The following is a 20,115-nucleotide window of genomic DNA, read 5'->3' on the forward strand; positions in this document are numbered from 1 at the left end:
GACATGGTGTGGAAGATTTAGACTACACCATTGCCGTAGCTGTTGCAGAGTTAGAATTTATGGGTGTCGTGTTGCATCGATCGTATTGCCAGTGATTTTCTGCAGAGTCTATGTTAATATGAATAGTTATAAGTACGTGGAAAACATTTGAAAAGTATACTGATGAAAACGGAAATTTTGCCAGTATTGCCAGAGGGACTTCACAAATAAATATACAACTGTATGATTTGCCCAAATGTATGATGTGTTCCATGAGTGCACATACTGTGTGCATAGTCATTAGGCAAAACTATGGAAGATATTACTGTGAATTTGTCAATTTTAATATCTTATATCTAAAAACATAAAATGTGTTACTTCAGGTTTTGCATGTAATGCGAATAAAATTTGATCGCACTGCTCTGAGTGGTATAGCTTGTTCAAAGATCGTGTAACCTAAAAATAAAGCCATAAATCAGTTGGCTTAAAGGCTTTCTCAGGAAATTGTCAACACCAGCCTGGCAACCTTCCCAGAGATGCCAACAAACAGAAAAACACTACATCAAACTTTCATTACTTTCTGAGTCATTAATGCAAGTCCATAATTCAAATATATACAGCCATATGCTTGTACTACCCGCAGAAAGTATCATTTTACCTGCTGACTGTGAAACTGAGAATAAGTATGCTGTAGTCAAAGATTATATTCAGCTCCTCGGTCAACTTATACAGAGCTTATCAACTAGCTGTCCTTTTGCTGTCAGCCATTGTATGTCTACCATCAGCTTCTCAAAAACAGCTGGGCTAATTGCTGTAATATTTGGTTTCTTGGAATATGTATAGTTGTATTTTTAGATTTCTCTATGCAATTATATTCAGATTTGTTCATACATATCCACAAATACCCAAGTGTTGTGTTTTTTGTGTGATAATTTACAATGACCTCGATCTAATAGATATGGTAGTTCAGGTGGTGGACCTACTGTTGGGTACGGTTGTATAGTGTACAGCTGTACACTGTACAGTATAGTGTGACAAATGCTGTGGAAGCGTTTGTACTAACTGATAGAATGCATACAAGATCAGTGAAGATTGATGATGTGGGATTGAAATACAGTACATGTGATAACAGTACCACAAAATTGTCATTTTACATCTACAATATGATGTAGATTACCAGAAAATGAAATAAGCCAGGACTTCCTGACATGCATTTGATTATTTCATGTTACTCTGTTAGTAGAAATATACACAAAGAAACACAACAAATTAAACAGATAATGATCATTAAATTAATGAGAACATCGTTCTTTTGATTGTTGAGAAGAATATTTATATGCTTACATTAATGCATATGAACTGTCAGTTGCATCTGTTGGTGATAACAGTGGTTGACTTCTTGGTATTTTTTTCATACATCATACTGTATATCAAGTCCCCTGGAGATATTTTTACCTCATTTAAATCATCATATTGAAGGTTGCCTTTTCATCATTATATGGTAAAAGCTTTTGGAAAGGTCCAGAACTTTTATTTCTTGTGTTCAGAGGGACAATAGATAAATATGTTCAAATTGAAGCAACTAACCAGGTGAAAAAGAGAGCTGCCACAGTGGCGGTTGCTCCCAAGGAAAATTTGCTTCGGTCGCAGCTTTTTTCAGAAAATGAGATGACGACCCATACTTTTTCAACAATCTTTATTTTCCCTGCTATCATGTGCATGTCATGGGGTGTTTCATAATTTTCCATGATCACTTACATGATCTTTGTTCAAATTTCTCTGTGAAATAAAGTGTACAGTTCCCAAGACTATGGTATAATCAACTTGCAGTGTTTGTTTGCACATAGAAACATTGTAGACGTAATGCAAATCTTACAGTCTTGTCCTTTCAGTAAATAACCTCGATTGATCCTTGCTTAAGGTAGAATGTGCCTCGGGGACAGATATTTGGACTCTCAAACTTTTCCAATTCTTTTCTGATCTACCACTTGTGGGGGCTCATTTCGAAGCCCTCGTTATGAGAAAAACTTTTACTGTCTGTGTTTTTTGAAATTTTTTTTTTCTATAGTGTAGCACAGGGATAGCAGCCATTTTGAATTTCAAATATTGGTAAATCGTGGGTAATTTGTTTCTCTAGTACCAAAATTTGCACAGTAACCTCCAATTTTTATTTTTAATTTTTAAAGAAAATAGTTAAAAGATTCCATGAGGAAAATTTGAACAAAAGTTTAAGTCTTTCGCTTTCGAGGCACATACTACCTTAATATCTGTTTTAATCTGGGTATTACTGTTTTACAAGTCCCATGCCTTAACGTGCTGAAAGGTAGAGTTGCTGGTGTTTATTGATAGTCCATAACTCGGTTTAACTCTATCACAGCCACTAGAGTAGCCTTGATTCTAAGAGGATGATTTGCTGGAATGCTACATGTATTACTGTCATGAGGCACAGCGACAGCATGTCTTCATAAATTTAATACAGAATTCTTGGTGTCGAATTACTATGTACACAAAGAGGCACTTCCATGAAACATATTGTCATATAACACTTTTAATTCATTCTGTTGTCACTATCCAAGAGGTATGTGTTCCATCCCACTTGGATATTTAATGATGAAATGACATGAAATGAATGATGAACTTGATAGTGACACTGACTAGAACACAAGTGAAACAGAATAGCATGAGAATATGTAGAATTCGATGCATATGTCTTTTTTGTTTGCAGGAATCCATCGCAGATGCTGCACAAATATTTCACGATACTGCTGGATGGAAGAATTTAGAAACTTGGATGAAGTAAGTGCTTTATTGCTGAATAGACAGTTTCATTGTAGCCTGACAACAAAATTTGTTCTGAAATTTACTTGCAGTTTTGAACAATAAATTGTTCATTTGATGATATTTTAGAAATACAGGTGAAAACTAATAGTTTCAATGATACTGGCAAGGACCAATGATACTACTAAATTAAAGAGATGTGCTGTGAATAATGTAGCTTGCTTAATAAAAAGGAGAGCATGATAGTACAATATTTTCTATCACAGTTAGTGCAGGGTAGAGTAACCATGTTTCTATGTAATATTTTAAACATTGTTTTCAAAACCAAATCGTTTAAATGATAAAATGGGTGTGTCTTAAGAAGATGTTACCAATTTACCCATGCCTGTTTCACATTTCACCATCAGGTGCCTGCAGTGTGTCATAGAAGGCTGTGGTGTGCATTTCTCAGAGCACGTGACACAGGATCTTGTAGATCTGATTTTCCAAACTCTGACACATACCAACAGATTTGTCAGAGAGACTGGGTTCCAAGTTTGTGCGGCGTTGGTTAGTTGTGGTTCCCAGGAAGGTAAGTCAGTCTGCTCAGTCTGCCCCAGGCTTGCTTCTCACGCCCCCATGAATCGTAGCTGCATCATAGCAACAATAGACTCCTTCTTTCTTCACTGAAACTGTAATTTACTTTGTAGTGGGGTGTCACCCAAGGCAATATCTATTGACAAACCCGCTGTGTTACTAGGAATGTGACATAAAAAAATTCCAACCTGTTTATTGCTATGACAGATAGGACATCTTCATGTCAAATAGTAAGAGACCGTCCCTAAAATGTGGAGTTCACTTAATCCCAGTTGAAGGATATTTCATGTAGAAATACCACACTTGTAAAAAAATCGACAATATTCGCAAAACTTAAGAAGTAATTTCATTGATACGGAAATGTGGTTGTCACATTGCTATGAAGAAAGCATTGTAATGGTCAAACAGAGTGTAAGATGGAGATAACAAGAAATTCTTCTTGCATGCTTTTTAATTTTTCATTGTTCAAGACATTAGAGTCATATAGAATCCTCAAAATCTAATACAAGTATTACTGCTAATGTTTATTGATTTTTTGCCGTTATTATAATGTGCCTGCGGCAGTATTTTACTTTTGACAATACATAGTGCCTCCATTCATTTCTGTACTGGCAACATACATGTTTTATTTTTTTGTTTGCTATAGCTTGCTTTCTTTCACTTTCTCCTTATTCTTTTCCTGTTCAAATTTTGTTTTGTTTTACATCTAGATTTTGATTTTGCCAGTGACCTATGGTGTAAGTGTTCAAACATTTTGTGAAATCTGTAAAAAAAGTGTTGTTATCCTGAGTGCTGTGCATTGTTGGCTGTAATGTTTCCGCTGCAGTACGATAGTTGTTTACCATTCATCAATTCAGCTATCATTCTTCTACCATATAAACCAGGATAAATACACATATTCATTTAGTCACATCACAATTTAGGGTTGTTTTGTATTATATAAATTTTATTTTCACTAGTATAGTGCATGGGTTTGTTTCTTTGTGTGTCCACAATGCAAACCATGTTCACCAGCAAACTGAACACCATTTCCTGGAGCATTTTGGTCTCATATTAACGTCCATTTGTGAAAATTAACACCACTTTCCAAAGCTTGAAAGATAAAAAACTCTAATTCTGCACAAAAGAAGACAATTTCTGTACAGGAATTAAAAAAACCCAATGTACAAGTATAACAATAATTCATTGCCTTTCTCCCAATCTACATAAAATAAAATAGAATAATAATCTAAAAATAAATAAAATAAAATGACAAAAAGGGCAATTCTGTCAGAAAACCAAGTCTTTCCTGCTGCATTGGATGTCATTTGCCTCTAAGAAACATAAAGAACGTGAAGAAAACTATTTGAATCTCGTATGCCGTAAGGATTTTGGTAAACTTCAATGGATCATGACATTATCTCAATATTGTACAGTTTTATGATAACCTAAACATTTCACATGCACTGAACCTTTGTTCAGGATTAACACAAACAAATTTTTACAAACTATAATAACATGTTGTTCACATTTAACCCTTTTCCTGCCAGACAGTATTAAGACTATTACTTCCCCATCAGCCAAGTCAGTAAAAAGTGGTATTGAGCCAAAACATGACGTATTTTCACCCACTTGGCTTGGTATGTTATGGCATCTTTAGTCCAAAAAAATCAAGTTTACAGTATTTATGTTTTCAACAGCCTTCAAATGTACAGTATTATGTTGAAATACACGATATGGAATATGTCGTGTTTCATTAATTTTAACCATCTTGACCTGATGGTGAAATATGAACTTGGCAGGAAAAGGGTTAATCATTTTATTGGTGAAACAGCGGACAAAGAGCAGTAACTTTTCCTCAGAATATAGCTAGCAGCTCTAAACCATGTATTTTCTTTTGTAGAGAATTCAGGATATAATACTGATACAATATATAGAACAAAGTTTCATGCGGAAAACACTAAAATGCTGAATTAAATCTGAATTTTTATGTTGATTGTAGTACCTGTACAGTGTTGACAATTTCACCTTTTTTTTCTTGTACTACACTATAAATTATTTTTTTTTGTATTTTGTTGTTTTGTTCCTATTTCTTTGCAAGTGTTACATGTTAGAAAGGTTGAACAACATTCAGAAGTGTGTAAAACTATACTGTAACGTCTCATCTCAACCTCTGCAAATGAATAAATATGTATTGTAATAGTTATATTGTGCATAATATACGGTTTAAAGCCTAAGGTATAATTTTTCTGAGTGTTTCTTTTAAATTCATAATGTTAATGTAAATCACTAAATGTGAAGCACAATTATGAATCGAAGCCCTCATGAGAACACCTGCCAAATCATACCTATGCCTAGTACCTGTGTGTGGTATTGTGATGAGAATCTGCTTGTCTTTAAATTTTGATAAGTGTCTATATTCTGTATACAACTGATTACTTCCTGCATTTAAGTAATTTTCCCCATCAAAATTACATAATTTAATTCAAATATTTGTAGTGTTTCATATTTGTTTATTGAAAGCTTGAATGTAACAATCAATTGGTGAATAGTACCTGTTGTTTAAATTTCTGCCCAACTGTATTAACTGACACAAATGCATGTAGTGTCATGAACCAAATGCCAGAAATGCCTTCTTATTGAACGATTTGATTTTATTGAAGTGTGGTTTGGCAGGTTTGCTGAGGTTAATGCCAGCGTGTCTTGGCCCACCAACATTTACTGTACGTAATACTTCGCTTAATCAGTGTGTTTTGTTGTTACAGACGATGAGGTGGAACCCATGGAAAGTGAGAGTATGTCAGCCATGTTTGGAGATGACAATCCCATCATGCTTCATGGTTATCACTTTGCCCAGCATTTAGCAGATGGGCTTGCTGACAACTGGAGCCAGGTAAAACGCTTTCTAAGAGTGTAGTCGGTAGTATCTTTACCCCGATCTTTGAAAGTGTTTACTTTAATTTTGGTTATTTCAGATTTACATCTACAAAAATTTGTGACATAACTGTATCTGTAGGTCTATGTATGCAGGCACCACAGGGTCACAGTCTCTCTTCTGATGTTATGATATTTTATGATTTTGAAGTCAAATGTTAAGAGCAAAGTTTTAATCATATGTAGTTATAACCATCATTTGCTGTATTAGGAACTAGCATAATCTACCATGTACATCTTGTAAACCTCTTGACAACAACAATGATGTCACTGCCAATGCTCATCTCCCCAAAGTGCAGCCCACAAAATATCAGAACATTGAAGAGATCCGCTCTCTTGGTATTTATGATAAACTTACAGTACAGATATTAGTTTTTCATCCATTGTAGCAGGATTTATACAAAAGGTGGTTGTTGGTTGATGTCTGTGTTTCTATTGGATTGGTAGGTCAGATTATCAGCTTCTGTTGCAACTCGACAGTTTGTTCTCAATCTGCCAAATGAAGAAGCCAGACAGAGGTTTTTCCCAGCACTTATTCCAAGAATGTGCCTTAACAGGTATTGTGTGTGATGTTAAAATAAAAAAACAACAACACTTGATTGACATGATTTTCAAACCAACTGACTTTAAAGTGAGTCTAATATTATTATGGTAAATCATAACACTACATTGCCACTATAGTTGTAGTGCAAATCTATTGATTTGCAGGCATGTTGTTATGTTTCAGTAGCTATGTATAATGTTGCCATGTGTTATATGAGCATAGTTCTGTCTTTTTCATATTTTAAGTTTTTCCTTAAATGATGATGAGAACAGTTATTTTTTCTGCATTTCATTTTGTTTGAGTTTACAAAATTGAACTGGTTTTTACCCACATTCACCATGTTTTGTCTGTTTCAGTAGTGTTTTTATACCACAGTGAGTGTAGAATGAGTAAGGTCCCTCAAATGAAGTATTTATTTCATGCCAAAGTTGGAAATTATCAATGTAGAATTGTTGCATTTTATCGTGTCACACCATGTAGGTATTATGTAGCTGAAGGTGTGAGAATATACTCCCAGGAAACATGGAGAAGAGTTACTGGAACAAAAGGCAAGGAAGTTGTGGAAACTTACATCAAAGACACTGTGAGTAGTACCTACATAGTGTTTTTTGTGTTTTAGTAGTTTTCATATGCTTTGTAGTATGTGTAACTGTGAATGTGTGCTGTGTATTGCTGACACCGCCAGCCAGCAAAACTCTGGTAGGTTTTTTGTGGTTTTTGTTTTATCCAAAGAAAAAATGACCATCATACCCTTGAGATATCTTGATCAATTTTTATGCTTTCTCTTTTGAAAGGTTGAAGGCAATATTGCTATGTTTCCATCAATGTGTCATTTTAAATTGAAACCCCAATAAGGGAAGAATCAAAAGCACTTGTAATTACAGCAATGCATGAAGCAAAATATTTTCAAATTGAAATTGAATACTAAGATCTTTATCCTTATCCTTACATAGAAAATTTTGCCTTTCGGCTCATTAAATATTGATCAAAAACTAATAAGGTCCATTTAAACACCGTCCTTCCACCCACCGGTCTTGAAACGTGACACGTGCGCTATTGCTTAGAGGTGTTAATTGCTCTACCGTTGGTACGAAGCGCGTTACGGATGTAAATGCTTGCTTGGGGACGCCATCAGTAACGTTTGGCAACATCTTGCGGTGCGGAGTATTTTTATTTATTGTCATGTCTTTGCTCCTCAGGTAACTTTGTTACCATAGCCAGGATTTCTGCTACAACTGAGAAACTGTGTTTATTGAGAGTAATTTCTTTTTAGATTTTCGTCTATGATTTTCCGTGTTTTTCCGTCGAATTTTCGCCCACCAAATTTGACCTCGCTAGGTAGAAAGAGGCACCTTATAGTACGAAAGTTTTCCCCCCTTTTACTTGTAGAAATAAGAATAAATCGAAACGACTTTGGCGTGATCAATCAGCGATAGGGATTTTAAAATTGTTAGTATCCGTTTTTTTTGTCGTTTACTCTGTTCTGTTGCAGAAAATGCCCGAGTTTTCGACGATGCATTTGTTGTTAAAAATCAAGATGGCGGCCACCATACGTCGGCCATGCGTTTTTTGAACAACGAAAATTGCCAATCAACCTGTAAAATTCCCCATGAATTTTGACTTGCGAGGTGTATCCCTTCCCAAATGTTTATTTTCTAGAATCGATTTTCATTCTAACATTACTCGAAATTTATGCTTTGGATGTTTCGGAATGCTGCTGTGTTTGCCGCCAAACGCCATTTTGAAGCTTTGATCGTGCACGTTGGTTCTTCGGTCACGAAGTTTTTCCTCCCTTCCATTTTTGAATCTAATCCAACTCCGCATATTTCAGTCATTGAACATTAAATTTACGATATTTTACGAATGGTGAGACACTTATTTTGATGTTTTTTCGTCCGAAACGATGATTTTTGGGATAGTGATTTTGTTTGTGTCTTTGTTTATCCGTTTTAAGACTTAGGGGTACAGTCGCGTACAGTTGTCTAGCGGCGATTCCTTGCAAGCTCAATCTATTTTGGAGGCCAAAAGAGTACGCAACAGCTTTGAAAAGAAATGAATTTTTATGTATAAAAATGTGAAAGAACCTTGAGGCTCCCACCTCAATATCGAAACGTTTGTGTTACAATATCGACAAGTTTATTTAGCAAAATCGCTGTAGTGAATAGCGCAGTGCATTCTGGTCATTTTGGTTAAAATTAGCATATTTTTCATGCAAATTCACGTACTTGTCACCTTTAAGGTGTCAGAGATTCACGGATTTTTTGTAATTGATATGTTTTCCCATAACGCGCATCGGAACAAAGAAACAGGAGCTGTTTCCAGACCGATGGGTGGAGGGACGGTGATTTAGATAAGTAAAAGTTTAAAATTGAGGGAAGTAAGTTTGAAATTGATGCAGTTGTGAGAAGGAATGACTATGACCTTTCCTAGCAACCGGGACCTGGTAACACCTCCCTGATGGAAAATTGAAAGTGAAGAGGATGCGTTGCCAATGTTCTATGCCTTCCTTATTCACTGCAGTAATGTACAGGCTGCAAAGAGTTTAGTCAGAGACTGATAACAATTTCTGACACATTCACAACTCTGTAAATGTTGTGATTCTGTTTATGAAGCCATTTGGTCTTTAATTTGTCACAGGTTGAATACTATGTAGCACAGACAATGGCAGATAATCATGTTGTCTTGTATTTTGTCACAGGTTGAATACTATGTAGCACAGACAATGGCAGATAATCATGTTGTCTTGTATTTTGTCACAGGTTGAATACTATGTAGCACAGGCAATGGCAGATAATCATGTTGTCTTGTATTTTGTCACAGGTTGAATACTATGTAGCACAGACAATGGCAGATAATCATGTTGTCTTGTATTTTGTCACAGGTTGAATACTATGTAGCACAGACAATGGCAGATAATCATGTTGTCTTGTATTTTTGTCACTGGTTGAATACTATGTAGCACAGACAATGGCAGATAATCATGTTGTCTTGTATTTTGTCACAGGTTGAATACTGTGTAGCACAGGCAATGGCAGATAATCATGTTGTCTTGTATTTTGTCACAGGTTGAATACTATGTAGCACAGGCAATGGCAGATAATCATGTTGTCTTGTATTTTGTCACAGGTTGAATACTGTGTAGCACAGGCAATGGCAGATAATCATGTTGTCTTGTATTTTGTCACAGGTTGTATACTATGTAGCACAGACAATGGCAGATAATCATGTTGTCTTGTATTTTGTCACAGGTTGAATACTATGCAGCACAGACAATGGCAGATAATCATGTTGTCTTGTATTTTGTCACAGGTTGAATACAATGTAGCAAAGACAATGGCAGATAATCATGTTGTCTTGTATTTTGTCACAGGTTGAATACTATGTAGCACAGACAATGGCAGATAATCATGTTGTCTTGTATTTTGTCACAGGTTGAATACTATGTAGCACAGACAATGGCAGATAATCATGTTGTCTTGTATTTTGTCACAGGTTGAATACAATGTAGCAAAGACAATGGCAGATAATCATGTTGTCTTGTATTTTGTCACAGGTTGAATACTATGTAGCACAGACAATGGCAGATAATCATGTTGTCTTGTATTTTGTCACAGGTTGAATACTATGTAGCACAGACAATGGCAGATAATCATGTTGTCTTGTATTTTGTCACAGGTTGAATACTATGTAGCACAGACAATGGCAGATAATCACGCTGTCAGAGAAGCAGCATGTGCATGTATTGCTGAATTGGGATCAAAGGTAAATATTGATTCACACACTCTGTGAAATATTACATACATGGTGGGTACACAGATAGAGAGAGAGAGAGAGAGAGAGAGAGAGAGAGAGAGAGAGAGAGACTGACAAAGACTGACATGGAAGGTTGGCAAGTGAGTGAGTCCATGAGTGGCAGTGTTTGTGTGTTGAAAAGATTTTTCCCCTTCATCTTGACTTTCAAGAATACATGCCTCATAACTATTGCTACATAGAGTGATAAACAGAAAATGTTCAACTTGGAGAGATCCACTCTGTCTTAAACATGCTTTCTTTATGCTCTATGACATTTCTGTTATCAATAGAAATGGGTTCATTTCCTTCATGGATACACAGTCTTTTGCAATTTTCCACATTGCATTGTCTCAAATTGTTGTGATGTTAAAATGTAAATCCAGAGTACCAGGGTAGCTGTTACTTCAGAATGCATCTAATCATGAAATTCCACAATGTAGATTAAACAGAGAAACCTTACACTGTATTCACGGTGTATCATCAACATTTAATTTCACGAGCTCGTTTAGCAAAATAGGCAGATATTGTCTCAACAAATCAACTGGATGCTTTTAAGAATATATGAAAGTAGTTGTGTGAAATTTTTGAATGTGATAGATTAAAGTGAAACTACAATATGTCAAGCAAACATACTAAGCTTTTTTCCCAAAGAGATTTTAAAAGCTTGCAATATCTAGTAGCTGTGATAACATAAATCTGTAATGTATGGCTTGGATTAATTTGGATACATAAGCCTTCAAAGTCACTGGTTGCATTATTGCAGAAAAACCGTATGTTTACTTACTTTCAAATCTTACAACTCATCCTCAAACCACAATACAAATTTGAGAGAAGATAGTATTTTTTGTTTTTTGTGTTGAATTATTTGAAAGATTTTGACCCGGATGTGAAAGATAGACTGAAAAATGATCATGGAAACTCATCTTTTAGGATTGTCCAAAAGTTACAATAATCACAATCCTTTAAGAAATAACGCACCTGGCTTTATAACCTGATAAATTTTTATATTCTATAACATTGTAACTCATTATGTTTTATAACATTGTAACTCATTATGTTTTATAACATTGTAGCTCATTATGTTTTATAACATTGTAACTCATGTTTTATAACATTGTAACTCATTATGTTCTATAACATTGTAACTCATGTTTTATAACATTGTAGCTCATTATGTTTTATAACATTGTAACTCATTATGTTTTATAACATTGTAACTCATGTTTTATAACATTGTAACTCATTATGTTTTATAACATTGTAACTCATTATGTTTTATAACATTGTAGCTCATTATGTTCTATAACATTGGAACTCATGTTTTATAACATTGTAGCTCATTATGTTTTATAACATTGTAACTCATGTTTCATAACATTGTAACTCATTATGTTTTATAACATTGTTACTCATTATGTTTTATAACATTGTAACTCATAATGTTTTATAACGTTTTAATTCATAATGTTTTATAACATTGTAACTCATTATGATTTATAACATAATTCGCTATACATTACAGATCAACAGAGAATGTGTTAGGCCATATGTACCTGTGCTACTGCAGGCTTTGTTAGAGTGTTTCAAAGATGAAAGTTGGCCTGTCAGAGATGCTGCCTGTGTTGCCTGTGGTAACTTTGTTCTCTGCTTTCCAGAAGAATCCAAGTATGTCAGAGTTTCTTCATAATTGTGACATCATCACTGTGATGTCGATCTTATTGATATTTAACATCAACAATGACTTTTCTCTGGAAGTTGTTTGCTCTGTTTATTGCACATCAATATGACATAATGCTGAGATATTATACGCCACACAGAAGTCCATACTTGGTATGACATTTTGGGTTAACGTTTGATGTGACATATTGTGTAATATTAATTAAGATTGATATAATGGTAATATTGCAAATACCATGTTGTTGTGGTTTAACTTTCTGTAACTCCTACTGCTATGAAAACATTGGTTCAGTTTCATATTTCTAGATGTGATCAAAGATACCTGTCCAATGAAATATTTTATTTTTTGTTGCAAAACAAACCATGCATGGAATACTTGACTTCAAAACCTTTTCAAATCATTTATTTTAAAGAGGCACTCCCATTCAGTAACATTTTTAAAACACGTTTTTTTAATGCCAACGGTCGATATTAAACGTGGCGACCGCGCGGATCGCAAGATATTGATAAAAACATGTCATTTCCCGAGCGTATTTTTCACATTCCGAAGTTTTACGATCGTTTCTGATTATGACGCGAAATCCCCCGAAGGTTTGTTGTTGTGCTGATTGACGGTATTCTAGGGAGTCCATAATAAGTTCAAACGACGCAATTTTAACTCCCACCGCGAAGACTTTATATACAGAATTATGCCTTTACCACAGGTCAGTTTTTTAAAACTCCTTCTTAGCTTTTCTCGTTTTCATTATTCTAAATCAGTTGTATTATATTTTTAACCAATACCACATAAACATCAGTTTTTAGATGTAAAATATTAGCCGCCTCCGATGACTACATTTTGTCGTCTGCCACACAGTACGTGTGGTTCGCCGCGTGCGTGGTATGCATACCACGCGGTGGCTGCTATGTATCAACCGCACGTAACTGGGCTAGTCACCTATGCGAATTCTGGTGGAATCAGCAAAAATTGTTTTTCGTTTTTTCACCAAGTCAGTAAGACTCAGCTTTCTCCCACGGGGCATGACTGATCACCGACGCAAGTGGTACTGTGGTGTACAGCAGCGTCAGCGTAGACTCGTACTCCATAGCTTAGTTGACAATGGCCCCAGTGCCGAACTTTCGACGTTCGGAAGCTGAATTTAGGTGGGCCACCGGAATTCAAACTTTTACTTTTTCAAAGACATGTTTTTATCGATATCTCGCGATCCGCGCGCAGTCGCCACGTCAAATATCGACCGTCGGCACTAAAAAAATGTGTTTTAAAAATGTTACCAAGTGGGAGTGCCACTTTAAGATGAACTTTAATGTTTTTTCTTCGCTTTCTTCTGATCCACTCCAAAGTCTGGTGAGCTACCACATGTACCCAGTAGGCATCTAAATAATCAATAGGATACACCGTTGTATGTTATCAACTATACCGTTACTGACAGTCAGCTATTTCGCCAAATTCTTCTTGTCTATGTCACCATATCATTGATAGGGTGTGAAGTAATCACAACAGTACTGTGTAGTTAATGTAATTGTTGTGTGTTTTCATACTCAACAGAAGCAGTATGGAGGCCCTGTATCCACTGTTCTTTAGTAATCTTCAAGATAACATTCCGTCAGTGAGACAGGGTGCAGCCATTGCACTATCCAATGTAGCTAAGGCCTACGGTAAGATTGAATTCAGTATGCAGCACAGAGCTAATCTTATGCAATTTCCTTGATATTAAAAAGTTGATGTCTTGTATTGTATATTGCTGTTATTCATTAAGGCTGTACATGTTCTCATGGGAAACCCATTTCTTTAATCATAATGTTAAAATCAAACATCATGAAAAGATGGCAAGTGAAAATTTGAAAACATCTCTTGCAATCATACCTCACTTGTTTTTGTCAGTGATGCAGATAGTTTGGTTTTTGTCACCGCTGTCCTAGCAACCCTGGATAACATCTTCCAGTTGTCATGGTTATTTTTGCACATTGTATTTTGCAGGCCAGGAAGCTCTTGATGTGTTGTTAGCCAAAATAACAGAAGGTATTTTGGGTTTAGACAAACAGCCTCAGACCACAGAGAAATATAGCAGTATGGACAAAGGAGTTGCTACATTTGGTGTTGTCAAGAGACTAAGAGATAATGATATTGAACTTCACACAGACAAACAGGTATGGTTCTAAATTTAGATGGCCATTACAGTGAGTTATTTGAAATCAGTGGCCATAGTTGGTAGGAAACAGATCAAGGGAATACGTTAATAATATCACATAGGAGTTTGGTACAAAACAAGAAACTTTAATAATCTCCATTGAGAAATGACAATGCCTGGTACAAGATACAATTAAAGTGATAGACATTATAGAACCGCATACATTAAAAACTCCCTAGGAATCGTAAAAAAATCGTTAAGAAATTTTAAAATCACTTAGGAGTCATTTCAAAAATCATATGGGAATCTGGTACAATACAATACAATGAAAGAAACTTGAATAATTAATCTCTATGGCGAAATTACAGTGCCTGCTTCAGTGCCTTGGATAAAATTTTTTACTTGCAGTCTGCAGGCAGATAGGTTTCATGCAAAATAACAGCCATATTTTTTCACTCCGCTCAAGAAATAAATTGTCTCCTTTCTGTGTTTGTTAGTGTACCTGATTGGAAGGTAGGTTTGAGGAAAACTCAAGGACAGCAAATAAAATTAGGCATGTTAAAATTATAAATAACAGACATGGAACCACTCGCATTTGAACTGATTAAAGATTGAACATTTTGTCTGTATATTTTCATAAAAAGTGGTTTTGGATTAAAAAAGCTTGAAACGATTTGTGACTGAAACTCCACATGTTCAATTCTATTAATATGGTGCTTTTCAAATTCCTGACACAATATTGGTAAATTGATCTCCAAGATGTTGAAAGTTGAAGATTTTCTGTGTGAGTGCAGTTGTCGCAGAGGATTAATATTTTACTTGTCAATGTGGATCAATATCACCATAATTGGTACAGAATTAAGCTACACACTAATTAAAGGTATACAATCGCCTGTAATCTACATATGCCCATATATGGTCAAAGGGGCGTTCCTTGGTATTCAAAATGCCCATGTGAGGGCACTGTTTTTAAAAAGTGGCCACCCGCGTAAAATCTGTGATTGGTTAGATTTTTTCTTTCCATGGTAACTGTGGCAAAATTGGAACAGGTGACAGTATACCTTTAACACATATGCATTGCACTTCATATATTCATGTGTCGTATAGTGCACGCAAGTTTTATAGTTTCAGGACATGAATACATAAGTCATATTGAGTGAAGACTGGAAACACATGCAGTTGTTTACGGCCAATAGATGTTACCTTGTAACAACATTTATTGTAGATTGGTAAAGGAACAAGTGTATTTGATTGTGTTTCAGCAGAACATTGTAATTGCTGGTTGTGTTGAATGGAACGTTTTATCCAAAATGGATTCAGTATTGATCAAAAGGAAAGAAAGATACAATACATGCAGTAGTAACAGTAACCATTTTGTGTCAATCAATTGCAGTATCTCAGTTGTATTGATCACTTTTTAAGTAAAATCTGGTGGCATAGTTTTTGAAGTGTGTTTTTAACTTTCTTATAACAGATGTACTCATGTGGTTCATTGGCACCTAAGATGGGACGTGGCGGTGGTTGTATGGATCATAAATTTAGAAGACCATCAGAGCCATGGGAGCTTTGTGATGGGTAAGTATGTGTGTGGTTATGACTGACATTGTAGGGTGAGACTGTCCAATCAAGTTGTTTAACCGTTTTCAGTAATTACGCCTACATCATATTCTGATGAGATGTCAAATAAACCGGTTTACATAGGTGTAGATTTTGGCTAATACATGTCTCTGAGTAAAGTCATCAAAGTTTTGAAAGAATTGCAGACTCATTAACCAGTGTCTCAGCATCATGATCAGTCAGCGTTATCATCATGGGTTGATTGTGTTGAAAGGAAGCAATAAAAACATAGTTCATAGAGAGGTTCTGGTAGTCATATTGATATGGTTCTCCTGTGAAACAGTTTGAAATGAATACTTTTAATTTGTAATTTGTAGATGCACAATTCTTCTGTCAGAACTGTCAGGAATACAACAGCCAATAGCATCTCAGATATCCAACTTCTTACCATTGGTTGCTGAAGCAGCCAGGAAACACCACTACACAGAGCATGTACATTTCCTTGAAACCGTTTGCAAACAGGTGAGTGAATTGTATGACTTGTCTGCCTGGTGGAATGTTTGCTACAGAGGTTTGCAAGTCTGGTGTTGGAGATACACCAAGTCAATAAATTGTGCTGAGCATGTGTCTGTAGCATTTCAGTTTTGTATCTATCCATTTGGTCAAAATTTGGAGCTACTGTAAAATAAATCTCAAGTTTCTGAGACGCAGATCAATGGAACCAAAGTCTATTTCAAAATAACAATGTTTCAAGTAACTATGAAAGTAGTGGTAGCAAAAACATTGGCTTGTTTCTCATGTTTCAATCAATGCACTGGATACTGCCTATGTATCAAATGGTCCTACCCATGTGACCTCAGTCAGATTGTCAGGTGGGCATGTCACATGACCATCAGGTGACTGACAGTGATGCCTAGTCCAAAACAGTGCTAGAATAAGGTCAACGGTAATTTGTGAGAGAACGTATGGTTCTAGACAGAAAGTCCACTGTCATAGAGTTATTAACTCATCACACATTTGTATTTTCAAGGTATGTATGTATGTATGTATGTATGTATGTATGTATGTATGTATGTATGTATGTATGTATGTATATCATTGCAAGCCAGTCACAGATTGGCTATTACAGTGCAGATACTGAAGCAAAACTGACTAAAAAAGCTAGGGAGCCTATTGTGACTCCCTAGATCAATGGTAATTAATCTGCCTGACTGTGTGTGATATCTTTTGTTTTATTTCATACATAAGTCAGAATTGCATTGTATCTTTTTATCATTGACTTTGTGTTTCTCTCTATCAACCATTCTCCTCTGCTGACTTCATACATAAATGATTGGTTCAGATTTCCATAATCTTCCTGATTAAATTGTCAATATGTTCTCTGTATTCATCAATTTTTCAGTTGCCAGTCTTAGCCAAGAACGTCGGCAAGAGATTTTTCAAACCACACATTGAATTATTTTTAGATCCGGTATTTTATAGTTTGGTGAGTGCATTACTGTGATTGTATCAATTACAGATGAATAATCTACAATGTTATACCTCAGTGACTCCTAGATATATTTCATAACATACTACTGATGATGAGATGTTCTACAAATACATGAATGATATCAATATTAGGGATATCTCTTACACAAATTGATCTGTGCATATGTACTCTGTTGAAGTCAGAACAATGAAATGCATTCCTTAATTTTGACATATTTATTATCATTGTAATTATTTATAATACAAAATTCTTGACAACGCATTACACATATGTCGCAGTGTGTGGTACATGACTGAAGAAAAGAAATGAAATAGAAGACTAAAGTGAGAACATAAAAATATTTAAAAACAATGCCTTATGCCTTTCATAAATTCCTAATTCATCATCATATGATTCCAATACATTGTGCAGCAGAGTATTGGTAAACATTGGCACATTGACACTGTACAGTGTTCACAGCAACATGTACCAAATTGAGGAAAAAATCTGTAACACGAGATTTTACCATCATGCAGTGCAAGTTATGTCAACAATGCTAAGAAGATTTTTGAGTATATTTTCAGCTATATGTCCATGTTTTTGTCACTAAAGACGCCAATGTGATTGTTGACAAAGGGTGTTCAAGATACCCAGTTTTCAAATTGTTTATGCTTGTGTATGATTTCTTGATGTCATTACAGTCTTGTGATAATGCGTTAACAAGCAGTGCTGCAAGTCAGTGTCTAAACCATCTCAGTCAGTTTCTGGGACCAAACATTCTGCGAGGTAGAGTTGAACAGTACAACCCAAGGTAAGATACAGTAAGGTCTGAAGAGACTCTCTGAGTTCTCCAGAAAATGCATTCAGTGGAAGTGGGCGATCATTCAGAAGTCCTCAGTGCCATTATTTATTTATGAATATTGAGGATCATGACAACCAATGGCATTGGTCCAAAATGAATATTCAGTCAGTTCATTGGCACACGCTTGCAGTAACGCCTGTTCATTCAGTCACAAATACTGGTACTGCACAGAAACGAATTCTTTCAATGAAAATGTTGACCTTTGAAAGGATTCTCTCCGTATTCTATAATTGTCCAAATACTGGAGAATGATTAAAGCTTGACTCTTCTTTCAATGCACGCTAATGAAGCCTTTGTTGTTATTTTCAAATTCCTCTCCACAGTTACTTGGAAAAACTGGAAGCCAATCAGTTCATTGCAGCATTCTGATTTGGAGACGTGGATGATTTGGTGTGGCCAGATTTGAAGATGTGCTTTTACAAGACATATATGATTAGATGAGAATACAGAGAGATGACCATTTCAAGTCAGAGATTTCACTGACAACTGACTGTCAACGATGTGATGTCATCCATCTACAATGAATCAATCCCAATATGGATGGTAACTTCAATAACGCATTATCTCTCTCAAGTAATCATTGTGACTGGGGTCAAATATCAACCCATGTTTAATCTGCAAAGTGCTGATATAGTGTGTCAGCCAATTACAATAAGCTATATGAAAAATGAGCCACCAAGTGATGGTGCCACTGTAACACCATAGACTGTCGAGTGAAATTGGCAGATACAAGGGATGTCGGACTGTGGATTTGATGTATGAGAAATGGACGATGACCTTGTTCAAGCATAAGTGACCTTTATGGTTGCTAAGCAACAAGGATATGCTGTGATGATGAATTCTGCTAGGTAATGTAAACGTGCTTGACTTTTTTCCCTAAAAAAGACATTTTTAGCTGATTAGCAAGGTTCAGTTAAAAAGTCATGACTTTCTAGGATATGGAAACCACAAACAAGGTGAATTATCATAGTGATTATTGTAACAGGCGTTTAAATATAGTCAAGGTAATGTGTTTGTAATGTTTAGTTTTCCTGCTCACCAAATATCCAGAGGAGCTTTTGAAGTTTGCCGTGCTTCAGACTAAGACACAGGCAGGTGATTCTCTAAAAGTACAATAAGGTGACATTTGTACCCCATTATATCAATGTGATTTCAATACATTTATTCTTTGTGTCAAGATGCAGTTAAAAGTGACGGTATAAAGACAGGTGTGTGTCTACATGTAATCCTGTACTGGGTAGATTTTCACAGTCAAATACTGAGCTAGATACATGTATCGGTTACTGTGTTTTTAGTTTCACTATCATCGCTATATAGTAATAATTTCTGAAAACATATTGTATTGATTTACTAGGTAATGTACTTAAGCTTGTTCCATGTCAATCAATTTTACTGGTTTTGTATTAAAATCCCACTGTAAATATTTTCTTTGCAATTGCATCTTACAGCTCTGATAAAAGTATTGACAATTGCAGTGTCAAGTAACCACACCTCCCTCCCTCCCAAAAAATAAATTGAAATAAAATGGCAGAGAAATGTATGTGAGGGATACGATGCTGTTCCATTCGCTGTTTGCTTGCAGGCTAGTAGAAAATAACACAATCAGTGTTCTTGGAAAAAATCGAAATTTATATCAGGACATATTAAAGTGAGTTAGTTACTCAAAGATGACTTAGCAAATATGTATGTTCTTTAAGTGCACAAGAATGCTGTAAAAAATTGTGTCAAAGTCTCACGTCAGTTCTGGCAATAGCTGTAACCTCAGTTAATTTTGAAGTGTATTGATATCTTTGATGAAAACAAATACTTTGGATTTACTGAAAGTAAAATGAATCTT

The 20,115-nt window shown here is 35.5% G+C and overlaps 1 protein-coding gene across 2 annotated transcripts in view; it reads left to right on the top strand.

Annotated features, from left to right (window-relative positions):
- The window catches only part of LOC139149031 (uncharacterized), a 42,482-nt gene extending 22,781 nt beyond the window's left edge, over positions 1-19,701 (top strand). Inside the window, exons 3-17 of one of the 2 annotated variants that reach the window (XM_070720528.1) lie at positions 2,705-2,775; positions 3,165-3,328; positions 4,044-4,070; positions 6,078-6,205; positions 6,694-6,803; positions 7,271-7,373; positions 10,466-10,552; positions 12,105-12,247; positions 13,806-13,915; positions 14,238-14,407; positions 15,863-15,963; positions 16,323-16,467; positions 17,348-17,431; positions 18,118-18,227; positions 18,602-19,701. In XM_070720528.1, the coding sequence (XP_070576629.1) occupies positions 2,705-2,775; positions 3,165-3,328; positions 4,044-4,070; positions 6,078-6,205; positions 6,694-6,803; positions 7,271-7,373; positions 10,466-10,552; positions 12,105-12,247; positions 13,806-13,915; positions 14,238-14,407; positions 15,863-15,963; positions 16,323-16,467; positions 17,348-17,431; positions 18,118-18,227; positions 18,602-18,647 (1,599 nt within the window). In that variant the 3' untranslated portion in view covers positions 18,648-19,701. The remainder of the gene's footprint in view (positions 1-2,704; positions 2,776-3,164; positions 3,329-4,043; positions 4,071-6,077; positions 6,206-6,693; positions 6,804-7,270; positions 7,374-10,465; positions 10,553-12,104; positions 12,248-13,805; positions 13,916-14,237; positions 14,408-15,862; positions 15,964-16,322; positions 16,468-17,347; positions 17,432-18,117; positions 18,228-18,601) is intronic. The other variant, XM_070720529.1, reaches the window with a different exon arrangement.
- Positions 19,702-20,115: the final 414 nt, after the last annotated feature.

This window comes from Ptychodera flava, chromosome 14, assembly GCF_041260155.1.
Source record: "Ptychodera flava strain L36383 chromosome 14, AS_Pfla_20210202, whole genome shotgun sequence".
Lineage (NCBI taxonomy): Eukaryota > Metazoa > Hemichordata > Enteropneusta > Ptychoderidae > Ptychodera > Ptychodera flava.